Here is a 19,925-nt window from a genome sequence, read left to right as displayed (position 1 = left end):
CAGAGAATTAATGAAAGTCAAAATAGCAGGCCCAACTAACTCAGCCACCTTCCCACTTAAATTACATGCAAGTGCTCAATTACGTATTAGTAAAAGATGTGAATGCTCCGGTCAATTGGCAGGAGAGGTGGAGAAATGCCCAGGAGCCAGAACTAGAATGTAGGCAGAAGTGTGGCAGCCCTGGGCTGCCAGAGCAGGACCCATTCGAGGTGGCGCCACACCATCTGCAGACTTAGGCAATGGCCCAGGGTTCCTGGGAGAAAGTTTTTTCAAGACAAAGTTTGGATTCTGCAGGGGTCATGCAGTTGTGTCATGGGCTCCCCCGTAGTGAAAGGGGGTGTCACTACATGGCTGTGCAGCTGATGTGCATGCATCTGTGGGTCCAGAGTAGAAGGAGAACCTATAAGACGTGGGCACCTTGGCAAAAACTGGTGCAGGCAAAGGACATATGCAGATAATCAAATCCTCTGCTGCACAGATGCTGGAGCAGCCCCTAGACATAAATGCTATGCTGGGGAGAATACCCAGGGGCAGGGAAACACAGAGATTATGTGAAATAAATAAGTACCATAAAGTCACTGATTTCTCTTGGAATTGCATATATTACGTTTTCTTCAATCCAGAGAAATATAGGGGGTTGAGACAAAAATGAAGTTTGATGTTAGAAAAATGAGGGAATTTACATTTCTTGTCCCCATATACAGCCTGTGGAAAGTCATCCCTGCCCCAGCTATTGTTCTGTGAGGCTCCGTTGCATCAGGAGCCTGGGGTTTCAACGTTAAGCCAGAAGGGGACCCATGCGGTCCAGAGAACTAGGGTGTTGTGCCTAAGCCTCCCGCAACAAGCTAGGAGCCTGACGGGAGGTAGTCCTGGGGTGGGGTGATTCTCACCCATCAGCCTAGGGAGATGGAAGAGGGCTGGCCTCAATCCTGCTCGAGATGGGAAGCATAGACTGCTTTCCCATGAGAAATTAAACTGGGACTCACACCTCCAGAAACCAAGTTTACAGTATCAGAATGTTGTGGGGAATCCCAAGCCCAGGAGTTCACCTGAAAACTTGGCCCCACCTGTGGCAGGAACGCAGTCCTCAGGGGATTCCTGCAGAAAAACCAGCCCTACATTGAAAAAATGACAAATGAGAGCCTCAGGAGGAGTGCTGAGTTACTAAACAGTGAGGCCAAAGGAGCAAAGACAAAGGAAAAGGACAGTGGTGGGTTTGAAAAGGAACCAGAGACCTTCTAGAAATGAAAAATAATAGTCACTGAAGTGAGTGATGTGATGGCCAGGTTGAGGTGCAGAGCCAAAGAGGAAAGAAGGATGGGAATATCAGAGTCAGTGAAGAGCATGAGGGAATCCACATGGAAGCTCAGCCTGTATCTAGAAAGAGGCTTCAAATAGGGAGAAGGGAGAGGCAATATTTCATGAGATATTTATTGGTAGAGAATTTTGCAGAATTTATGGAAGGCATGAGTCCTCAGGTGTTGGGGATGGCACTAAGTCCACTGAGGCTAAAATAAAAATAAATTCACAGTTGGTGGTCTTGGAATGGCAAAGACAAAGGGAAAAATATGAAGGGTACCTAAGAAAGGTCAAATTACCTGCAAAGGAACAAGAACCACAGAAGTGTGACTGCCAGGCTAGAATTCTGTACCCAGCTAAACTTACTCCAGTGTGAAATGGGTAGTTTTTGGACCAAGAGCTAGAGCGGTGACAACCACATTCCTTTACCCAGAGAGCAAACGGCACTCAGGATGAGCTCGGCTGAGCCAGGAAGGAAGGAATGAGTGTGAGCAGGGCCGAAAAACTTGGTAGGCAGGTTGGCAAACCTAAAGAAACTCTGATAGTAAAAGTCACCAACAATAATAACCACTGAGGCTTCAAAACAGGCTGTGCCAAAACACCAGGAAGCAGTGACCCCGAATCCATGGTGGTTGGCTGTGTGATGGCAGCTCACGGCGTTCCAAGGTGCTTGCGTCTGGGGATTTTACCTATGAAAAGTAGTTAAGTTAGCTGCTTAAGCAAAACTTTAAAACAAATAAAGGGAGAAGTGATGAATAAAGAAAAAATCCAGAGGAAATAGAAAAGGGGAATTAAAGCACAGAATAAAAACATTGTTAGAACTGAACTCGCCAGTTAAAAAACTCAGATTATAAAGTATATAGACTCCTCAATTAGCATGTTAAATTATATATTGTTTTTGGATTCATGTCTACTGTGTAATCATAAAAAAATATTTAAAAAATTAAAAATATAAAGTAAAACTAGATTAACCTAGTACCCTGAGGCAGCTACATTAATATCAGACAAAATGGTCTTTAGACAAAAGCCTTACGTGGTGAGATAGGACTTGGTGATGTAATTAACTCGAAGTTTATTGCACCCAGTAACATAGTTTCCAATATTTAAACACAACCTGATGGAATTACTAATAGCCATTTGACAAATACAGAACCAATGAACACATATGTCATTGAAACTAATTCGATGAACAGATTATGGGCAACAGAATGGGCAAATTAAAAATTTGAACAAACTTGACAAGCTTTATCTAATGGGTATATAGAAACCCCAGCACAAAGCAGTTAGAGAAAACACATTCTTACCCATCAAATGTGGAATATTTACAGGAACTGACTATGCTAGGCGACAGAGTGAATCTCCACAGTATTAAACAGTCACCCTCATGTTGGCCGTGTTCTATGACAATGGTGAAATTAAGACACACTTATAATAATAACATGTTGCTGAAATTTTAAACATTAAAAAGTAAATTATAAGATATTTGGGTCTGACCAAAAATAATTTATTGGATGGCTAAAGAAGTTGAAGGGAATGTTTACATTTAATGCATATATTAGAAAAGGAAAAAGGAAACTCATTAACTGCAGAAGTTAGTAGATCAGCAACAGTACAAAGATTTGAACAGACAGCTACAGGAGAACCCCCATCGGCCAATAAACCTGTCAAAAGACACTCAAGCTCACAGGGAATTCTTAAGGTGCAAATTAAAACAATAGTACTCCTTCATGTCCTTCAGATTGTTGTCAGACATTTTAAAGCCCCTCAGTACCCGATGTTGACAGAGTCGTGGGGGAAACACTCCCACTCAGATACGATCCTGGAGCACAAATGGTTCCCAGCACTCTTGAGACCTAGACAAACGAAAGAGTTCAAGGTCCTGTGATGTACCACTTCTGCACCCAGGGATGTGCTTTCAAGGACTTCTTGCACATGTGCAGGATGAGACATGAATCTGGAGATAATTAAACACCATACTAGCAAAAATGCAGGGGAAGACTTACTGCCCCTCAGTTGAGGAAAGGATAAAGAAATTGTGGTTTGTACAGTGGAATATTATACAATAAGCAAAATAAATGAATGATATCGACAAAGAAACATCCCAAGCTGACTTCCAGGGGGGCATAGAACAACAACTAGCAAAGACGAAAATTTCAGGGAAATATTCTAAAAATATAAAACAATACCAATATGTGTTGGAATAGTGTATGCCAGTTCTCCAGAGAGTAAGGGAGAAGTGAGGGCAGTTTGGACATTAGCTGTGTGCTGGAATGTTTAATTTTCTTAAGTGTTCTAATTCAAATATACTAAAATGTTAGGACAAAGTCTTGATGTTGTGTACATGGGTGTCTATATTTTATCAGTACCCATATTTTTCTGTGTGTCCTATTTCAGTAGTAAAAACTGTTAAAAAACACTAATATTGAAAAGAACAATTAGGCAGAAGAGACAGATACAAGCAGGGTGAATTTTGAAAGCAAGAAGGCTCTGTTAACTGTTATTTGAGCAAGATGACTTCTTCCTAGAAGACCCAGACATAGAAAATCCAATACAATCAACTCAGAGACAGAATAATATGGCTCAGTAAAGTGTCAAGATAAAAGGAAAATGAGCATGGTGGCTGGAATAATGGCCCCCAAAGATGTCCACGTCCTGCTCCTCAGAACCTGTGAATGCATCACTTTTCAAGGCACAGGGATTTGCAGCTGGGATAAGGTGAAGGATTTTGAGATGGGACGTGAGGATGATCTAGGTGGACACTGTAATCCCAGAGGTCCTTATAAAAGGGAGGCAGCTGGTCAGAGGCGCTAGCTGGAGCTGTTGCTGCAGAGGTTGGAGTGATGCCGGGAAGGGTCACCAGCCTGAGCAAGCGGCAGCCCCCAGAAGCCAGGAAGGGCGGGAAGGGAGCCTCTCAGAGCCTCCAGAAGGAATGTAGCCCAGCAGACACCTTGATTTAGGACTTCTGACCTGTAAGGTAATAAACTTGTGTTGTATGTCACTAAGTTTGTGCTAATGTGTTATAGAAGCCATAGGAAATGAGTACAAAATACATAGAAATCTAATCGTTTTCTTATAAGCCTTAAACCGTTTAGATAGAAATAAAATCAATTCACACAGTAGTAAGGAAAAGTATGAAGCATCTGGAAAACCACTTAAAAAGAAATGTGAAGATTTGCATGAAGAAAGTGATAAAAGCTTTTCTGAATAGATGAGGAGGTCTGCAATCAAGACACAGATCACACTTGCTCAATATTGTCAAGAGGGCAGTTTCAGACAGATCATCTATAAATGCAGTTCTCTCTTATCAACAATCCAGTTTTTAGATGGCGCTTATCAGGATGATTCTAAATTAAATCTGGGAGAAAACTAGCCGTGAAATTGAGAAGGTTGCCTCAAATGGTAACAATGGTTATTGATGTCAAAGCATATTTCAGTCTTCCTAATTTAACAAATGTGACATTGCTGTAACAGCAGGTGCAAGTCAGTGGAGTGTGAGGCAGGGTGAGAAATGAGCCAAGTTGTTGGGGTGCAGCAGCCAAGGGTACACCTCTGGAGGCAGCCTCGACAGAGGCCTGACCCTGTAGAAGCAGCATGGATGTGAGGACGGGGTGTTCCAGGCTGACTGCACAAGGAGGGGTAGCTGGGTGTGTCTTAGGAAGCACAACGGACCCTTCTGTCCCCCACATGCCAGTGGGGAAGAGTGTGATAAGGGTAGAGAAAATTCCAGAAGTGTGGATACCTGGGGAATAAACTAGCTTTTCTCTGTTGTGTGTCCTGTTTTCTTCTAGAAACTCAGTCTTACTTACCTAGGGAGGGCGCTGTGAATGTATCAAGTTTCCATGTTACTGACCTATGATTTTGGTCTCTCTGTTCTTCCATTAGAGTGTGAAGGAGGCACATGGTGCCATCTGTGGAGATTCTGCCCTGTCCCTCCCAGCCGGATGGGCCTGGTCTGAGCCACTGCAGGCAGGACCTCCCCGGTACCACTGCTGGCCATTAGGGACCTTCTGTCTTGTCCTGGTACTCCTCTCCGTTGATGCTTCCTCTGTTGTTTCTGGTGCTCTTAAGCTCCTCCTTAGATGGAGTTGGTCCACTGAGACCACAGCTTTCCCTTCTCCTCAGCCCTTTAGAGCAGGGTTCCTCGGCCCGGCTGCACACCTGGAGCTGTTGACACATGCCATTGCCTGGGCCCCCGGGGTTGCTGCCCTGGGGCGCAGGCAGACCTTTTTATAAGCTTCAGAGACCCATCGTGAAGAGAGCTGAGGCCCCCTGGCGTAGATGGTGTAGGATGGAGGAGAGAATTGGTCAACTTCTGTAGATTCTCCTTTGTTTGCTGTAAAGCGAGGGCGGTGTGGCTGCTGGGGTGAATGTTCATCTAGTTGAAAGTGAAGAGGATCCAGATGAACTGGCTTGGAGCAGGTGAGCAGAGGCCTCCCCCCGGGCTCCGGGCAAAGCTGGGAGTGGTAGCCAGCGCCCTGGGAAGGACGATTTCAACACAGTGGCCCCTGCCCTTTACGTGATACCGCCCCCAGCCACCCCCTGTTCTTACCTGGTTTGTCCACCAGGCCTCGCCTTGCCCATCCCTCCTCAGGGGGCATTTCCTGACCCCAGGGCTGCATCTGTAATGTTGTGTGACCATCACCATCTGTAGTTCCAGAGATTTCCATCACCCCACAGGGAGACTGCCCCCAGTGAGGGCCACTCCCTGATTTCCCCACCCTTGCCTCTGGCAGCCGCCACTAATCTGTTTCCTGTTTCTGTAGATTTACCTGTTCTTGGGTGTTTCATATAAGTGGAGTGAAGAGTTTTTTAATGAGTGAACCAACGATACATGGTGCTGGACTTAAGCACATGTGGATTTCTTCATGTTCGCTGTTGTTACAAAAGCATCTGAACAGGAAATACTGGCTCCATCCTGGCATTAACCCGAGTTGTGCCTCCAGGAGATGGTTTCACAGCATCCCACCTGGGGGATGAGGGTTAGCACCGAGCTCTCCTTATCCACATGGAGGGCAGAGCAGGCAGAAGCTCGTCCTCCTGCTCTGCACCCACAGAACAGAGTCCTCTTGGGGGACACAGAAAGACGAACAGTGGTCAGTGTGTTGGTCAAGGGTGTAGGAGGAGCTATTGGCTGGCAGAATGAAGAATTCCATGTTTCCTTCCCGATTCTATGTAAAAAAGATATTCTTGAAAAGAAGTCCATTCTGAGGGTCTGTTCTGACTGTGCAGGCCTGGGTTCTCCCCACGTTTCCTTCTAGGCTGTACAAAAGGAATGGTCTCTTTAACTTTATATTTTGAGTACTCTCCACTCTCCCTAGACAAATGGTTTTTCCATTTCGAAGATCATTCTGTAGTTTTTAAGAGCTTTAGGCCATCATTAGAGATGTTCCATGCTGATGTATGTAGATGCCCTAAGAAGGAAGGTAGGGGGGGCAGAACTGCTCTCAGCCAGCCCCCAGATGGGTGACATGAGAGCACACAGTGACCACTGGGCCCCAGCCATCAGAACCCTGGGCCTGCTCCTTGTACACCTTTGCTAGTCAGCTCAGAGACACAGACCCTTGCCTTCTGCCTTTATAGGATGGCAGTTGCATGTATCCGCCCAGAAGCCATGGCTTGGTTAGTGGAGAGATGAGAATTATTTTTTAGTTTATGCTAAGCAGAAGAGATCATTGTGACTTTAATATGTCATTTGCTGTTTTAAATTATGATTTGATGACTCTTTTATGTGTCCTACCATGCACTTAGTGTTAATGAGACCTGAAGGAAGTATTTGAATATTAAGCAGCTTGCGAGTACTTGGAAGGAAACCCTCTGATTAAGATGGGCTCTGCCCAGAACACAGTGAAACAATGTGTCTGCCAGATCCCATCAAAGTAACTGCTTCAGACCATCAAACCAGATTGGACTTTGAACTGGAGACACAGGGTCTAGTGTGGGAGGCTCAGGAATGTGGGTCTCCCCAAGCTAAACTTTGCGGTGAGGTTAATGAAGAGCGTACATCCAGATGCCACCCTGCTGGACACAGCCCGTCTTCTCCGGGGTTGTCATTGGCATGCCAGCTACCTCCAGCTTTGTGTCACCCATGAGAATTCTCTTCTACAACTTAATTCAGGGTGTTGAGGGAGGGTTGGCTAGGAGAGAATCCAGGTAGAACCTAAGGGGTTTGTTACCTATAACCATACATCATAACCAGTGCTACTTAGTGACATGTGAAGACGCTCATGAGAGAAGTTAAAGAAGACACCAATAAATGGAAATCTATCCTGTGCTTATGGATAGGAAGACTTAATTTTGTCAAAATGGCCATCCTGCCTAAAGCAATCTACAGATTCAGTGCAATCCCTATCAAAATACCAACAGCATTCTTCAATGAACTAGAACAAATAGTTCTAAAATTCATATGGAGCCACAAAAGACCGCAAATAGCCAAAGCAACCCTGAGAAGGAAGAACAAAGCTGGGGTGATTATGCTCCCCAACTTCAAGCTCTACTACAAAGCCATAGTAATCAAGACAATTGGGTACTGGCAGAACAGAACCCATAGACCAGTGGAACAGAATAGAGAGCCCAGATACAAACCCAAGCATATATGGTCAACTAATATATGATAACGGAGCCATGGATATACAATGGGGGAATGACAGCCTCTTCAACAACTGATGTTAGCAAAACTGTACAGCTACATGTAAGAGAATGAAACTAGATTGTTGTCTAACTCCATATACAAAAGTAAACTCAAAATGGATCAAAGATGTGAATGTAAAATGTAAGTCATGAAACCATAAAACTCTTAGAAGAAAACATAGGCAAAAATCTTTTGAATATAAACATGAGCAAATTTTTCCTGAACACATCTCCTCGGGCAAGGGAAACAAAAGCAAAATGAACAAGTGAGACTACATTAAACTAAAAAGCTTCTGTACAGCAAAGAACACCATCAGAACAAAAAGGCATCCTACAGTATGGGATAATATATTCATAAACAATTCATCTGATAAGGGGTTAATGTCCAAAATATACAAATGCCTCAACACCCAAAAAACAAGTAACCTGATTAGAAAATGGGTGGAGGACCTGAACAGACACTTCTCCAAAGAAGAAATTCAGATGGCCAACAGGCACATGAAAAGATGCTCCACATCACTAATCATCAGAGAAATGCAAATTAAAACCACAATGAGATATCATCTCACACCAGTTAGGATGGCCATCATCCAAAAGACAAGGAACAACAAATGCTGGCAAGGATGCGAAGAAAGGGGAACCCTCCTACACTGCTGGTGGGAATGTAAATTAGTTCAACCATTGTGGAAAGCAATGGTTTGGTTCCTCAAACCAATGGTATAGAGGTTCCTCAAAAAACTAAAGATAAAAATATGTTTGACAAAGTAATTCCACTTATAGGAATTTACCCAATAAAACAAGATCCCTGATTCAAAAAGACATATATGCACCCCTATGTTTATGGCAGCACTATTTACAATAGGCAAGATATGGAAGCAACCTATGTGTCTATCAGTAGATGAATGGATAAAGAAGATGTGGTACGTGTACACAATGGAATATTATTCAGCTATAAAAAGGAAAAAAATCCTACCATTTGCAACAACATGGATGGAGCTAGAGGGTATTATGCTCAGTGAAATAAGCCAGGTGGAGAAGGACAAGTCAAAATGACTTCACTCATTTGTGGAGTATAAAACAAAGCAAAACTGAAGGAACAAAACAGCAGCAGACTCCCAGACTCTAAAGAAGGGACTAGCAGCTACCAAAGGGAGGGGTGGGGGAGGTTAGGTGGGGAGAGAGGGAGAAGAGGATTAAAGGACATTATGATTAACACACATAATGTAGGGAACATGGGGAAGGAGGTATAGCACAGAGAAAACAAGTAATGAGTCTATAGCATCTTATTACGCTGATGGACAGTGACTGCAATGGAGTATGGGGTGGACTTGATAATATGGGTGAATGTTTTAACCACAATGTTGCTTATGTGAAACCTTCATAAGATTATATATATCAGTACTTTAATAAAAAATATTAGTAACACGTGTCCAGACAGATCTCTATCCATGCTCCCTTGTGGAGGAAAACTGCATTCTCCAAATCCACAGTCTCCCACCCACTCAGCTGCCTTCCACCACCCGGCATCTAGGGGCCTCACCCACCATTTGGAACTCTCCGCGGGGCCACTAGAAGTCTCGTAACTTTTCACCCAGTCAGTCAGTCAGTCAGTCAGTCAGTCAGTCATAACGGATATATGCAATCTTTCATCCTGTTAACTTCATTTAAAAAAAAAAATAGGTACCAACCAGAAATCAAGCTGTAAGTTTCAGAAGGTGTATATATTCTGTTGTCATTTGCATATTGCTGTAACCTGGTTTTATCTAGAGTGAATTCATCTGATGATGATTTTTTAATGTGTTAATGGAATTTTAGCATGCAGGTTCATCTTGATGGAGAGGAGCTCCGAGTCCCTGACATACACCACACACACTGCACCCCCCCACATCCACTCTCTTCCTCGATCCCGACTTCCTCCCGTGCCCCTGGGGTTTGCCTCAGCGGAGACTCCTGCCGGGGTTGAACTGGCCACGCATCCTGGAGCAGATCAAACTCCAGGCCTGCTCACTCCGGGTCCAGGGACTGCTGGGCCCGCTCTGCCCACTGGCTTCCTCCTGCTCCCGACTGGAGCCTCCTGCTCTGCCGCCCCCGCGCGCCCCCACCCGGCAGGCCCGTGATTCACCTGCTTCAGGGCGTTTCTCTCCACCTCTCCTTGTTGCGGCTTGTGGCATTGTGGGAGGGAGGATGGACGTCCTGAGCGTGGATTTACTTCCCGGGATAGTGAGACGAGCCTAGACTAGGCAGTGCTGCAGGGAGAAGAGCAGTTGGCCCCGATGTTTGCAGGGTCCATGTTTGCACGTTCGCCTGCTCCCCTGGTCATATTTGTAACCCCCGCCAGTGTCCACAGCGCTTCTGCGATCATTTGCAGATGTGCTCAACACTGACGTTTTGAATTGCCGGAGGCACAGCTGAGTTTCTTCCTTACTGCTTCGCTCAAACTGCAGACAACTGTCCTTGCAGCCTGTGTAGGCCTATGTTTTCTCACTTAGTGACTTTGCTGTTTAAAATGCCAGTCATGGAGCTGAAGTGCTGTCTGGGTTTGTGAGCTCCATGTTCATGAACCGACAGTACACATTAAACTAGGTGTCTTTAAACACACACACAACTTGAGGCTGTGCCTGGATCTGTTGACAGAAATGCTGTGTGTGACCAGAGGCCCGTAGGAACCTGCAGGCAACAGGGGTTCTGTATCTGCTAATCAGGGTTCTTGGCATCATTCTAGGACGTAAGTGCCACTGTAACAGAATGGCCTGACCATGTGGGGGAGAAAAGGGAAACCCTCCAGGCGGTCCGCACAAGGCGCCCCCACAGCCCCTTCTTCCAGCCGCCGCTGAGCTCTGCTCTTCTGTGACCTCCTCCTTTGCAGGTTACTTTCTGAATTTTCTGGAGCCAGTAAACAATATCACCATAGTCCAAGGCCAAACAGCAATTCTGCACTGCAAGGTGGCCGGAAACCCGCCGCCCAGCGTGCGGTGGCTGAAGAACGACGCCCCCGTGGTGCAGGAGCCGCGCCGGGTCATTATCCGCAAGACAGAGTATGGCTCTCGGCTGCGCATCCAGGACCTGGACACGACGGACACTGGCTACTACCAGTGTGTGGCCACCAACGGGGTGAAGACCATCACCGCCACCGGAGTCCTGTTTGTGCGGCTTGGTGAGTCGGGGACTCCAGGAGTGTCGGTGACCCTGTAGGAAGGTTCACACCCCCAGCAGGAGATGGGTGGCAGTTTGAACGAGGCAGCGGAAAGGAAATGAGCAAAACGCTCCCCCGAGGTCTCTCCCATTGAGCACCAAGTCCCGGGTTAGACTGCTACCCGTTTACTAGTAACAGAAGGGAATAGATACCCGTGGTGCTCTGTAAACCTGGAGTGTGGAAAACCAGCCCAGACACAAAGGGGAGCCTCGAGGTTTGGGGGAGGCTGCCTGCTGTCTGCACAGGGCAGGATGGCCCTGGGGCCCTGACGAGGCACCCAACCGCCCACAGGAGCCTGGGCCAGCCGAGGGGAGTGAGGAGAGCAGAGCGTGCTGACAGTTCTGCATCCAGGTGCTAGTCACAGGTGGGGGCAGAATGAACGGTGGGGAGGAATGTGTCCCCTTTCATCGCAGTGAGAAGGTCCCCTCACTGCCCAGCCATTCTGTCACCAATCAGTAAAATAGAGCTTGTGAATCAAGGTTAGATGAGGGGAGGGAGGAAAGGCCACAGAACCCCAGAAACATCTCCAAACGTTGGTTCTCTGTGGCTTCCCTGTCCCTGGCTTATGATTATGGGCAGGGCCAGAGCTGGGCCCCGGGACAGCTCACCACAAATGAGCGCCCTGGACTGCGGCCGCCTTCTCCATTGCTGGATTGGAAAAAAGGTTTATTCCAAATCATGAAATATTCTTAACATGCCTTTTTCTTTTTAGGGCCAACACACAGCCCAAATCATAACTTTCAGTAAGTATCTATTTTCCTCAAGCCATTTTCTCATTTTCTGAGGGTTTCCTTTATGTAAGAATCCAGGTTTTAAATCCAGCAAATGCATGTCTTTGCCAAAGTTGCTAGAAGTTGGCTGGACTTCCCACAAGGATGGGAGGGTGCTGGCTTTGGGCTGGAAGATGATTACATTTCCCATGTTTAGTGTCAGGGGAAACATGTCCTGAAAACTAAGTGTTCTCTCCTTTAAGGAACGGTGACCCTGCGGGGCCACTGAAAAGAGTGTAAGCTCATAGACCGGCTTGCCGGGGCCACTAGGACCCTGGCCTCCAAGCCCTTTTGGAAAGAGGGAGGCAGTTTACTGAAACCCCAGCACTCTGTGATTGATTGCCTCTGTAACCCCTTCTGTAATCGGGCCTCGGGGCAGCCTCCACCACAGGCGGGTCTCTGACCTCTGAAAAGGTGTAAGTCTTTTCGAAAGTCAAACTATTGTATTCTTTTCTTTTATATCTTATGTAATTTCTAATATAACTCCTTTTATGTAATTTCTATAGGTATTATATAATAGAAATATATATAGTATATTGTAAATAACATTTAGTTGTAATTTTTGAAGCATATAGATATCAAATATATTTACATATTTAGATTTTATACAAATATGTAACAGTATTTTTACATTTGTCTTATTTTCAATTGGATTACATGGGCCATCCCTGTAAATAATTTGGGTGGCTCTGGTAAAGTGGAAGTCTGTCGACCCCACCTGTCCACCTGTGCCCCAGGACCCTCCGTTGCATGTGGATGTGCCAGACCAGGGCCTTCCTCCCCAGTCAGCACGGATATGTACCCGGGAGATACGTCAGCTCATCTTACTCACTTGTTTACATAAGCAATGCTATACTTAGCATGTTTAATTACACGTGTGTCACTGTGGCTTAAATTCCATGCTGGTCTCTGTCCAGAGACTGTGCCCTTGGTAAGGGGATTTCTTCTTTCCCTCATCTGCAGGGGCCTCCCTGTCTGCTCCTGAGACAGTTCTCCTACTGGGGGTGTCTGAAGGGTGGGCTGTGCAGGAGCTCAGGAGGCACCTCCATAGCCAGCCTGCCAGGGGCGGGTGTGTGTGTGCACGTCCCTTCCCTGCCACAGCCCGAGAGGCCTGTGTTTCCTCCTCTTCCCAGGGATTTCCATCTGTTTGTCCTGCTGCTCTGAGGGAGGAAATGGGCACCCACAGCTTTATTCTGGCCCCATCAGCAGGGGCCTCTGGTCCCGGCACTGGTGGCCGCTCTGCCAGCTGTCTCATCATGGCCCTGGCCCACTGCCCTTGCAAGCCTCATCTCCTAATGATTTCCAACAATTATTTAGGTCTTATTTCTTGATGTTATAGAAACTAAAATTTTCTGTCCTTTGTCAATAATTACCATGTGGGTTTCTATGTTGTGTCTTGTCAGAGATCCTAATTTCCGTGAAAAATTCTGATGGTATTTTGATTGGAATTACAATGAGTTTTGAGATAAATTGGGTGAAAATTAATGTCTAAATTGAATTGTCCTATCAAAGACCCCTTTTTTCTGCTTTGAGATGTTCTTTTTTTCCTAATATTTTTATTATGAAAAATTTCAAAGATACGGGAAAGTGGAAGGAATTTTATGGTGAGCACATCCAGTAACACACCTACCAAGTAGACCCCACCGTTCACATTCTTCTGTGCTCACTTCACTGTTTATCTTACCATCTGTCTCTGCACATCGGTCCATCTTACTTTTCTGATGCATTTCACAATAAATTGCCTGTATCTGTACACTTAGCCTGAAGTATTTCAGCATGGGAATCATTAAAGGGCTCACTCTCTGTGGGCTCTTGTTTTCTTCTTTCTGGATCAAAACTTGCATGCAATGAAATGCACAAATTTTAATATTCCATCAATAAAGTCCAAGAGATGCAAAAACCTCAGCAACCCAAACCCCTCTCCAGGCACAGAACATCCTATCATTCAAGAAAGTTCCATCATTAAGCTTCCTAGTCAACTCCCCTCCTCTCCAGGCAACCACTGTTCTGATTTTGCTCTGCCATGGACTATTTTGCATGTCTTAGAACTTCATAGAAATGATATCCTACAGCACAAAGCCACTGAAGCCTGCCTTCCTTCACTTAGCATAATGTTTCCAGACTCGTCTATGTTGCATGTGTATCAGTGGGTCACAGCGTTTTACTGTGGAATAGTGTTCCGTTGTATGACTCTACCAGTTGGTTTATTTGTTTTGTTGATGGACACATGAGCAGATTGTGTCTGTTGACTAGTATGAATAAGCTACTTTGGATATTCTCATACCAGTTTTTTGCAGACATACTTTCATTTCTGTTGGGTATGAATTTGTAGGAGTAGAATTGCTGGCTTAGGGGAGCGTTCACGTGCTGAGTTTTGTAAGAAATACCAGACCTTTCCCGAAGGTGGCTGGGCTGCTTTCCGCCCTTACCGCAGGTCCCTGCACTTGCTCAACAACATTTGGTCTCACAAGTCTTTATAAGTTGAACCATTCTGGTGTGTGTGTAGTGGTTCAAGTGATCTCTATGTCATTCTAACTTCTTGAAAAAGTAAGTTCTATCAGTCATTTTAAACTTTCAAACAAATGGTTTATAACTACAAAGTATCCTCTGAATACTAGTTTGACTACATCTTTTTCTGCCCAGGCACATAGGCTTTTAATTTGTGTTATTTTCTGATTTTATCAGTGAATTTGGGATGTATTTTACTTTTGGTAATTTGTTGAGATTTTCTTTGTGACCAGTTAGATATGGTCCACATTTGTGAATATTTCCTGTTGTTTCAATTAAATAAGTGTGCTCTGATGGTCACACATAAATTGATTCATGTATTAGATCACGTGTGTTAAGTGTGTTGCTGAAAGTATCTTGTCCTCATAGGTGTAGACATGTGAAGACACATGAAAGTGGTCCATTCTGTTTTTGTTTTTACATCCCTTTTATGCTTTTCTTGGTTTGAATTCAGTTTTGCTGAACAATAATGCTGTTACACCTACTTTCTTTTTAATTGTATTTGCTAGGAGCTTTTTTTACTATTGCTGTACCACTTTTTTTCAACTTTGTGTTCTGTTTTAATAAGTAGGTCTCTTATAAATAGCACATAGGTATGGTCTTTTTTGTTTGGTGAGAAGGATTTTCCAACCTGGTAGTCCATGGTAATTCGTGTAGGTTATGCTCATTTTAATGAATATACAATATAACATTCTGTGAGTCAATCCCACTGTAATCATCCATGTGCCCTGTGTGTGAAAGTTAGGTTTTTTTCACTAGTATGTACTGTCTCACATGAACTTCTGTCCATGTCTTTTTGTCTTTGTGGGCAAGAGTCCCCCAGCGACAGACATCTGGAGTCTAATTGAAGGCGTGCACCTCCCACCTATGCCAGGTGTGGCCAGATTGCCCTCCAGAGTGGCTGTGGAATTCATAGCCCACCAGCAAAGCACAAGTCATTTCCCTACATTTTCTTGCACGTGGTAATATCAGAACTTAAAATTTTGTGAATGTCTTGAGTGTCAAATAGTAGTTTTACCTTTGATCCCATCAGTAAGTAGTGAAGTTGAATGTATTTTGTTGGTTTGATAGCTGTTGAATTGCCTGTTCCTATACAGTCTGTCTTCTTCATTTGAGGATTCCATACCTGAGTATTCTTCTACTCACTGAAATTTCTTTGTAACCCCAAAGTCAGGACTCTGGGGTGTTTTCACAGTCACTTGTGGACATGTGCAGAGCAGTGAAAAATGTGCACCACCCACGCACAGGTCCCCAGCCAGGCCTTTCCCCGTGTTGGAGCTCTCCTACTGTGAACAAGGCTCTTGTGCTGTTTCCAGTTGGGGCTTTTTCTTGGTGATTTTGCTGTTTGGAATGGCACCAAGTGTAGAGCTGAATTGCCATCTCATGCTCCTAAGCTCCAGAAGGTTGGGGTGTGTCCTATGGAGGACATGCCTTCAGTAGCTAAGCTTCCTTCAGGTGTGAGTCATGGTGGCTATGAGCTCAATGGTAATGAATCATCAGCGCACATTATTAAATGACATGTCTTTAAATAGAGGCACACATAAAACAGATTTTGTATTGATTGGCTAGTGCAAATGGATGACCACGGACTTACAGAACACTATCTCTGACTATCTCTGTACTTCCCCAAGAGCAATGGCTCAGTGTTTGCTAATTGTCTGTGGTGACTATTAAAAAATAACTACTGCAAATAACCAGAATAGACTATATTTTGTCCATTTTTCATAAGGATATTTGTCTCATTCTTACTGATTTGCATAATTTTTAAAGTATATTCTAGATATAACTTTTTACATAGTTTTTATTCCATCCATAATTGATTTTTATGCTAGAATATCTAGGATTGTATTAACTGTTTTTCTATGTCAGTGGCCTGGTGCCTGGACAGCACCTAATGAATTGCCCCATCTGTAATCATTAAATTTAATATCATCCTGTCATATGTGAAATTTCCATACATGTGGATCTTCTAGGCTTCTACTTTATTCCAGTGGCTTTGGTACCTGGAATAATAACACTATTCTATCAGTATGGCTTTAGAACGTATCTTGCTGTGCGTAGAGAAAGATTTTCACCTGCTATGGACAGAATTGTGTCCCAGCCCCCCAAATTCTTATCTGATACGACTGTTGTCCTTATACAAAGAGGAAGAGGCCACAGAGATCTCTCTCTTCCATGACAGTGAATAGTGAGAAGTCAGTCCGTTGTTTAAGTCATGGGTCTGTGCCATTTGTCAGGGCTCCTGTTACATAAGGAAGAGCAGAAGGCAATGGTCAAGTTAAATTAGGGAAATGGCACAGGAGTGGAGTAGGTGTGTTAGCCCGGCTGCCGTAGGAAATATCACCATAGCTGGGTACTTAAACAGTGGAGTGAGCCAGGGCACTCAGTGTCCAGGGCCAGCCTACACGGCCCTTAGCCTCGTAGTCCTTCATTCATATGAAATTCTTCCATATGAATTTTGTCAGTTCATGCTTTTACTGGAATTGCAAAGAAGTTTGATTTTTGCAACTACTTTTTTAGATATGAAGGTGCTTGTGTGGGTTTTCTCCTTTTGACATATTAATGTTATTACATAATAGAGTTGCTGTTATTGAATAACTTTACAGTTCTAGACCCAAACCCACTCGGTCAGGGCGAGTTATTCTTTTAATGTGTTGGTGAACCGATCTGCTAACTTTGTGCTGGCCGGTGGCCTTCTCTGGCCTGAGTCACTGGCCCATTGGCGGTGTCTGTGACTTTCCCTCCCCATTGGCTGCGGTTTTGTTCCATAGACTGACCACCACCTCCTTCATGCTGTGTCTGGAAGTTAAACGGAAGACAGACAGAGGGAGAGTCAGTGGGCTTAAGGCAGAGCTGCCCACAAGTTCTGCTTTGTCACCGGATGTTGCAGCTCATCCTGTGCTGTGACTCGGGTCCTGGTCATTGTTGGAGAGCGCCCTCACTGTTGGTCTGCAGGTGTCCCCCCGTACCTGCAGCTGGAGTCCCAGTGGGGGTTCCCCCCATGCCTGCAGCTGGAGTCGCAGTGGAGGTTCCCCCCATACCTGCAGCTGGTGTCCCAGTGGGGGTTCCCCCTATGCCTGCAGCTGGAGTCCCAGTGGAGGTTCCCCGCATACCTGCAGCTGGTGTCCCAGTGGGGATTCCCCCCATGCCTGCAACTGGAGTCCCAGTGGGGGTTTCCCCCATGCCTGCAGCTGGAGTCCCAGTGGAGGTTCCCCGCATACCTGCAGCTGGAGTCCCAGTGGGGGTTCCCCCCGTGCCTGCAGCTGGAGTCCCAGTGGGGGTTCCCCCTGTGCCTGCAGCTGGAGTCCCAGTGGGGGTTCCCCCAGTACCTACAGCTGGAGTCCCAATGGGGTTTCCCCCGTACCTGCAGCTGGAGTCCCAGCAGTAATGCTGCTGTGGTTGATCCCCAGGTACAGCAAGTCCGAGCTGGCACTCGCTGCTGCAGGTTCTGAAACGTGACCGTGAGCGGTGTGGGTGACTCACCCAGCAAGCCCATCACTCTGTCGCTGGCTGCTGCCCTCACACATCCACACACGTGGATACTGGCATGTGGTGGGCCTCGGGTAGTGTTTGTAGAGGAGAGTCGGGGGTGAAGCCCTCAGAGGTTAACAGATTTATTGCTATTCCAACATTGTGTCCCTTCCTTCCATTTGAAGGTGGGAAGAGGGAGTATATATGGGGAAGAGAGCTTTCAGAACAGACTGTGTCTCCATGTATGTAGGTTCAAAGACAGGGTTATTTCAGCTTATTCAGGTAGCAGTTTAGGTAATGCAAGGGGATTAATGTGAGGCCATGTGTCTCACATTTCATGCGTGGGTTTCATTTTAAAAAGTGGTTCATTTTTAAGATTATAGAACCATGCATATACCAGTAAGGTAGCCCGGTGGGCTGTCATGATGGTAGGGTGGCATGCTAATGGAGTAGCAGGGCAGTAGAGTGGGGTAGGGGGTTGGGGTTGGCATGGTGGTGGGTGATGGGGTAGCGGGGTGATGGAGTACATGACGGTGGGGAGCGGTGTGTGCCCCCTGAAGCCGGAGCATTAGCTCCCATGTTTCCTGTGCTGCTGTCCTGGGCCAACCTCACACCGACAGAGTGTGCACACATCGTGTGCTTGAACAAGTGCCTGCCTAAGGAAAGTGTATTGTCTTTTTGGACAATTAAAAGTGATGTTGATTATTGGCCTCTGGGAAATCACCTCCCTTGGAGCTGTGCACTGAGCCCTCTTATTTTCTTACTTCACAAACTGCAGGTCACCCCAAGGCTTCTGCCATTCTCTACCTAAATGCTCATGAGTCTCCCAGTCTGACTTACCTTCCATCTCCAGGCCCCCAAATCCAGCTACATATTGGGCATGTCCTGACAGCGGACTCCAGACCTCACACTCTGTGTCTAAATGGAACTTAACCATCTCCTACTTCAAATTCCATATACTGCTATTTTTGGGGAATTGTCTTAAGTCTAGTTCAAACTTTATCTTAATTACAGGAAAATAGCACTATAAAAATACTGAAACTGCCAACTGACCAGCCAGTAATTAAAAATGACTTCAAGAGAAACCCAGCTGCCTTACTGTTGGTAAGCAAATGAACTCAGGCAACGGCTGATATTAGCATTTGGTGTTAAAGCCAATAAACCACCAGCCTAGTCACCTTGAGTTGGAAGGAGGAGAGAAGCCAACCTGATTTTTTTCCCCATGACTTCTTGTTATGCTAGGTTCTATTTTCTGGAAAATGTAGCTTTCTTTAAATCCCAGAGTACAGAACACTTGAATAAAAGATAGAAACGTAATTCAATTTAAGATTATGTGATAAAGGCAAAAAGTGGCCAAACACACTGGAGAGTATGCACATGTTCCTCAGTTTGGGCCAGACAGTCTCACAGATGACAGTGTGTGTTAGTTCAGGGTCATGTTAGCGCTTGAGATAACACAGTTAGTGATCCCACTAAGTTTTCTTGTCTTCACTTGAGCCACATGTATTAGCTAACATACCCTATTATGCGTGGATAATAGCTATTTGCACACTGACCTCCAAAGTCACTCAAGGAAGTAAAACCTTCCCAGCTTTGCCTGAGAGGGACCGCCCCCCTGAATACAGGGGAAGAGAGCATTTACTTCCCAGGGAAATGGTAACACGGGAGCCACTGTTCCTCTGCCTCTGGCCGCCTCGTGTGATCCTGGCCTTAGCAATGGCCGTGGCAAAAGCCAGTGTTTCTGAAAGGTTCCACTGACTTGGGTTTTATGACATGAACATTAGTGTTCGGTGTGTTCAGTTGGACCAAATGACATTTTTGCTGTGTCTAATATGACATCAGTATAAGTGGATGCTAGGAGTATTTCATCTTGGAAGTTAAGGGAAATTTAAAGTACGGTGTCTAGTTTTCAAGGAAATTATTCATTCATTTAACAACTTTACATTGAGGGCCAACTATGTGCCAAGCCCGGTCCAAGGTGTTGGGGATACAACAGTGACGGAAATAATCAAACACAAAAAATTCCTGCCTTGTGCTACTTACATTCTTTTTGGAAA

The 19,925-nt window shown here is 45.3% G+C and overlaps 1 protein-coding gene across 2 annotated transcripts in view; it reads left to right on the top strand.

The window, feature by feature from the left end:
* The window catches only part of ROR2 (receptor tyrosine kinase like orphan receptor 2), a 216,905-nt gene that overhangs the window by 173,191 nt on the left and 23,789 nt on the right, over positions 1–19,925 (top strand). For both annotated transcript variants that reach the window (XR_005026703.2, XM_036894644.2), the window contains exons 3-4: positions 10,793–11,080; positions 11,832–11,862. Coding sequence is in view for 1 of the 2 variants with exons in the window: in XM_036894644.2 (XP_036750539.2) it covers positions 10,793–11,080; positions 11,832–11,862 (319 nt within the window). In the remaining variant the exon portion in view is untranslated. The remainder of the gene's footprint in view (positions 1–10,792; positions 11,081–11,831; positions 11,863–19,925) is intronic.

This window comes from Manis pentadactyla, chromosome 3 (assembly GCF_030020395.1).
Source record: "Manis pentadactyla isolate mManPen7 chromosome 3, mManPen7.hap1, whole genome shotgun sequence".
In the NCBI taxonomy this organism is placed as follows: domain Eukaryota; kingdom Metazoa; phylum Chordata; class Mammalia; order Pholidota; family Manidae; genus Manis; species Manis pentadactyla.
Note: the sequence above shows the minus strand (reverse complement) of the source record. Positions and strands in the feature narration are given on the sequence as shown.